Source organism: Portunus trituberculatus, chromosome 20 (genome assembly GCF_017591435.1).
Source record: "Portunus trituberculatus isolate SZX2019 chromosome 20, ASM1759143v1, whole genome shotgun sequence".
Classification (NCBI taxonomy): Eukaryota; Metazoa; Arthropoda; class Malacostraca; order Decapoda; family Portunidae; genus Portunus; species Portunus trituberculatus.
The window spans coordinates 12,538,852-12,545,385 of record NC_059274.1 but is presented as its reverse complement, the minus strand read 5'-3'; the positions used below and the strand labels follow the sequence as shown (position 1 = coordinate 12,545,385).

Sequence of the window (6,534 nt, the reverse complement as noted above, 5' to 3'; positions counted from 1 at the left end):
TTCGGATGAAGGATTCTGCTAATGTAAAAGTTTTCTAGGTGTCACACAACTGCTTTGATAAATATTTTGTTTTATTACAGTCATTTGCTAAAAAACTTTGAGAACCCGACACACTGTCTGGCCAATATAAATATTCTTAGACTAAGATCGCCATTCACACAGCGAATTTACACAGAAAGACAATGATAGAAGCACTGACATACATACAGACAGGCCAGAACAAACATGGATACAGGATGACAAACAGACACGAAACTCACAGTCACCTACAGGACAAACATTCACCTCGTGTATAAGTCCCACACAGGAAGCGTCGGTGTCGGGTGTCCACGCATCGTGCAAGGAAACATGTTCTTTACGATAATGTGGACACTACGTCCTGAGGGGCTCAGGTCGCACTAGTCTGCCCCAGAAGAGAGGTACGCTGGACACCTCATCACGGATGAAGAAGATCGCTGGCCGATTGACAAGAAAGATATTAGAGTTACCACTACGAAACGTTAATGCTCCAGTAGCAGCAGCGGCCTTAGTGCCCTCCTCGGAGACTTCGATGACGGTCTCATGCAATACATCGTCCACCCACACAGGCAGCGTCGACAGACGGGAGAAGTTCGCTGCGGCGGGATCGAACATGGATGCCATGTGCAGTTTCTTGAGCGTGTCTCGCAAGCTTGACTTAAAGGAAAGGCGCATTTTAGGCAATCCCACCCTCATCTCCAGTTTTGTCATATTGCCAATGAGTGAGTTGATTTTCTCAGCGGACAGCTCCCGCTCCAGTGGCTCGAGATTGGCTGTAGGTTGACCTGTTGGCAGAATGACGTACATGGCTTGCCGGTTGCCTTTGTAAGGGAAGGCAACCATGCGGGCCTCCAGTTCAGGGATGTCGATATAGTTCACGGTGAATGTCCCGATCATTATGGGCACCTGAACTTTCCCTGCACCAGTATCGAAGTCCATGTCAAGAGTCAAGCTCGAGTCGAAGGGCGTGAGCCATTTGCCGTTGAAGAAGACAGTGTTTACAGCAACAAGGGTGGTGCGGGGATCAAGGGGTTGCGTGAGGAGATGGGGGATCATGCCATTTGTGGATTTCTTCACCCACTTGTTGATGGTTTCCGTGGATTCCACAGAAGAGTTGAAGAAATCGAGCGTGCTAACTACACTGTTATAATGGATGCGAGCTTTGTGTGTGAAGTTATGTATGATACCTGGACCTCTCTGCAGGAAGAGACCGTTGGCTACGTTGAGAGTAACATCGGGTCCGTCACTAAAGATGTCTTCCATCAGCCTTTGAAAACTGAGGTGGACGTCGTTCTCGGAGTGAGCGTCATCGAAGTGGAGACCACGGAGAAGCTCCTGGCGAGTGCGGCCCGCAGATCCCATCATGAGGACAGAGAGGAGGGCGCTAATACTGAGGGGCGATATAACCACATTGCCGGGTTTCTGCAGCTCCATCGACACATCCAGGCCAAGCTGTAAGACACACAGTTTTTCAGACATGTTGCAATTCCTACTGGCTTCAAAATATTGCTTTTAGCGTAACGTTTATCACAGCATCGTTGAATTACAATAAGCCAAGTCTCACCTCATGAATCTTGTCCCCGAGCGTAGTCTGGTGTGTCGCCCTCGAAGCGGGGAGGCTCAGCGGGAAGGTCTGGGGTCCGGGCATCGCCATACAGGCGGTGGCCGCCGCCAGCAGCACCAGGGCACGCATGCTGTGGGTTTATACACACTTATTACCTTTGTGTTGGCGGGGACGCTCGTGTCATGTCGTGTGGCACAAGTTTTAAGAGAAGAACGACAGCAATAGAAGTAACAGTAAAAAAAAAAAAAAAAAAAGCAATAATGTTCATAGTAATAATGATAATGATAATAACAATAACATTAATGATGATAATGATGATGATGATGATGATGATGATGATGATGATAATATAATAATAATAATAATAATAATAATAATAATAATAATAGAAGCAATGACAGATAATAATGATACTAGTAACAATAATGGTAAGGGATGATAATATTATTATGTCAGTTATAAAAGTAGTACAATTGTAAGGCAAGACAAGAGTGGAATTCTCGTTTAACAAACACGGTTATATTGATTGGAGGGACCTACAGTGTCACCCACGCTCACGCCACCTGCTCCCTCCTGACGCACCATTTCCCGTCCGTGGCACGCGACACCAACAAGATAATGAAGACCCCTAAAGGCACCACACACGGACCGATACCACCTCAGTACGACTCCCACCATGGTACAAGCAATAAACCAATGGGATAGTTTCCCGTATTCTAGTCTTTAGCCTCCCATCTATCCTTTGGTATATTTTCATAATGTATATTCTGCAATCTTGATAAACAGATTATTATTATTATTATTATTATTATTGTTATTATTATTATCATTATCATTATTTTCATTATTATCATCATTATCATTTGTCTCAGAAGTAAAGGATATACATTGACGGAATTACTTGTAGATAATTGTCCCATGTGTCTCCCGTGTACGGGAATGTCAGTCTGATATAAAGGTAGCCACAAATATACTTATGAAACAATATACTGTGTTGCTGCAGGGCGCCAGAATGTGGCATGCTTACAGCCTGTTTACTGCGAGGACTGGGGAAGTGTACTGGCAGGCTGACAATTACACCTAACCCTTGACAGTGCACACACTCATGTTCCCGCAGTAGGGACGTCCTCGCCTGACACATTGCCTTGTCCTCTCCGGAGGGCAACGCAACACGATGCACGAAGCATCTTGTTCTCGCAAGCTTTACCGCTGGTCTGACGACGGACGCTTGTGGAAAATAGTGACACTGATAAAGGCAGCAATACTTTGAATCAGATAATAACAACAGACGTCTCCTCCTTGTACTAACCTGATGGTGTGGCAGATGAACGTAGAAGACACACAGACGACCACGACTGTCACTGCCCACAGCTGAGATTGCTTCTGCTGCTGGTACTGCTGAGCTGATAACAATGTCCTATGAAGGCAAGTTTTTTGGAGTCACGGGAAGTGAGTGAAGTGAATACTACTGCGTACTAGAGGTATCTTCACTGTGACACCATGCCCGCTTAGTCGTATGTGTTGAAGCTGTGTCGTCCCTTCTCACAGCAGCGGTGAGAGTAATACTGCGGTGGTTTGCCTTAAACCTTCTTTAAATGTGGACAAAATGTACGTCACAACAGGAAAGTGGATCTGTTAGTGGGAACTCCAGAGTTGCCAGCTGGCGACTTATGGGAAACTAGTAGCATTCTTGTTTCATAAAGTGTGCAAAACACTATGGTAATGTGAATAGTTCACCATCAGTGTGACTGCTTTTGTTCTTTACAACGTAATGAAGAATACAAAGCAGTGATGGCATATCGCTGCACAGGTTGACACTGAGTTGTGGTATGTGGAAAACCCCAAATGACGTCAAGCTCCACTCGTGCCTCGCCTCTTCTCTTCAACTCCTCTGCCCTTCTCCCTTCCTCCCTCTCGCCTGGGCTGAATCTCTGCGCCGGTTTGATTGCTTGAGTTATCTGGGGAACCTAAATGTCCCTCTGAGTCTTGGCTGGACTGGGAGTGTATGTGTCCCCACCATTAACACAGGGGCAGTAAAGAATGAGAGAAGATTTTGTAACTGTCACACACACACACACACACACACACACACACACACACACACACACACACGCACACACCCGGTATCTCAGTGGTTAGAGCGCTGGCTTCACAAGCCAGAGGACCGGGGTTCGATTCCCCGGCCGGGTTGAGATATTTGGGTGTGTCTCCTTTCACGTGTAGCCCCTGTTCACCTAGCAGTGAGTAGGTACGGGATGTAAATCGAGGAGTTGTGACCTTGTTGTCCCGGTGTGTGGTGTGTGCCTGGTCTCAGGCCTATCCGAAGATCGGAAATAATGAGCTCTGAGCTCGTTCCGTAGGGTAATGTCTGGCTGTCTCGTCAGAGATTGCAGCAGATCAAACAGTGAAACACACACACTCTCTCTCTCTCTCTCTCTCTCTGATTATGTGAAAGGTCATTCTACGTCGTGGTAAGCATTTCAACTTCAAATAATGTTTTGTTTTTCTCTGGCTAAGAGAGAGAGAGAGAGAGAGAGAGAGAGAGAGAGGTACCTTTCTTAGATAAAGGAGACACATGGATTATCCAAAGTTGGCGTACTATAGCGTAGGAACATAGGAAGGAGGTAGACCGATTATTATCATTGGTATTTCTATTATTATTATTATTGTTGTTGTTGTTGTTGTTGTTGTTGTTGTTGTTGTTGTTAAGGGACATGCCGTTGGACACTTTTGTAACCTGAAGCTACATTGACTCATTGCTTTTCCTTTTATTTACAATCTGCAGGGAACGGTCATGCACGCGTGTTTATGAATAACGAGTGTCAGACTTTTGGCACTGAGTCCACTGATGTACATACATGTATACAGTAGCAGTGGCCGCAGTACCTCACGGCCCACACCAAACAATGTGTGCTACAGTCTGATTCATCATTCTTCCTTGTTAATCCTGGTCACTTTGTGTAAAGACACTCATTTGTGTACTGTCATTAATTAGTGCAAGCTGTACATGATACTGATAAAATTAACATCTATTTTTTTTACTCTCAATGGACAACAATCTACATAAAAGCTGTGCAATAGAATGCGTTTTGATCTTCATCTTCTTCACATTCAAGAGAGAAAACTTCAGAAGAAAGTAACGGTATATATATATATATATATATATATATATATATATATATATATATATATATATATATATATATATATATATATATATATATATATATATATATATATATATATATATATATATATATATATATATATATATATATATATATATATATATATATATATATATATATATATATATATATATATATATATATATATATATATATATATATATATATATATATATATATATATATATATATATATATATATATATGTTGTGTATTGTCCCCAGTTCTTTTCACCTTGTATACAGATGATTGTAGAAGTGAAATTGATGATTGTACTATTATAAAATATGCTGACGATACAGTTATCTTAGGAAAAATTGTAAATGATAATTATGAAGGTTATCTAACTCAAGTTAAAAAATTCGTTGACTGGAGTAAACAAAATTTTTTGGAGCTTAATGTAAAGAAAACGAAAGAGATGATATTTGATTTTAGAACTAAAAATAAACACGTACCAGACCTATTAACAATTGAAGAAGAAAACGTAGAAAGAGTTAATCAGTATAAATATTTGGGCTTTATGATTGATGACCAGTTGAAGGGAAGTGTCAATACAGATATGGTGTCAAGGAAATGTAACCAAAGATTACACTTTGTACGTATCTTGTGTAACCTACATGTAGATAAAATGGTCATTAGCCTATTTTACAAATCAATTTTAGAATCAGTTTTAAACTTTTCAATCACTGCCTGGTATGGAAAACTTACTTGCAAAGATAAAAAGAAGTTGGGAAGGATTGTTAAAAAAGCAAGAAAACTAGGTGCAGAGACCATATCATTAGATAAGCTTTATCAAATAGGTACAATGAAACAAGTAGACAGAATGATGAAAGATGCAACCCATCCGCTACATAATTGTTACACACATCTTAAATCTGGAAGAAGGTTAGCACTGCCCATGATGCGTACTGATAGATACAGAAAGTCATTTGTACCTAAAAGCATTCTGCTTTTCAATCATCTATCATCACTATAACTTCTAGCTTTAAGTTGTCATGATAACTGTAGGTGATGATTCATGATAGGGATGGTGACAACTTGATATCACATGTATATTATAACAATGTTACATTTTATACAAAATAACCTATGCAATGTTTCTTGTTAATATTTTATGTTTCCTGTTTCTCTGGTTTTATCTATATTTTTAATGTGTATACAACTACTAAGAAGCTCTAATGCCAAAATGAATTTCATTTTGTATTACATTTTGTAAAACAATTTGACGAATAAAGCATCTTATCTTATCTTATCTTATCTTATATATATATATATATATATATATATATATATATATATATATATATATATATATATATATATATATATATATATATATATATATATATATATATATATATATATATATATATATATATATATATATATATATATATATATATATATATATATATATATATATATATATATATATATATATATATATATATATATATATATATATATATATATATATATATATATATATATATATATATATATATATATATATATATATATATATATATATATATATATATATATATATATATATATATATATATATATATATATATATATATATATATATATATATATATATATATATATATATATATATATATATATATATATATATATATATATATATATATATATATATATATATATATATATATATACTTGGTTGAATTTAGATCCGCCAAAGCGTAGAACGTAGTCGCATTAAAACCATTTCAGGTTGTTGTGACGTTCTGGGACAGA

The 6,534-nt window shown here is 38.1% G+C and overlaps 1 protein-coding gene across 1 annotated transcript; it reads right to left on the bottom strand.

Moving 5' to 3' along the window:
* Nucleotides 1-53: 53 nt before the first annotated feature.
* On the bottom strand, nucleotides 54-3,456 carry LOC123506730 (leukocyte elastase inhibitor-like). The gene is made up of 3 exons (XM_045259001.1): nucleotides 2,892-3,456; nucleotides 1,583-1,712; nucleotides 54-1,470 (listed from the first exon to the last, which is right to left on the bottom strand). The coding sequence occupies exons 2-3, from the start codon at nucleotides 1,709-1,711 to the stop codon at nucleotides 373-375; spliced, it is 1,227 nt and encodes a 408-aa protein (XP_045114936.1). The 5' UTR covers nucleotide 1,712; nucleotides 2,892-3,456; the 3' UTR covers nucleotides 54-372.
* Nucleotides 3,457-6,534: the final 3,078 nt, after the last annotated feature.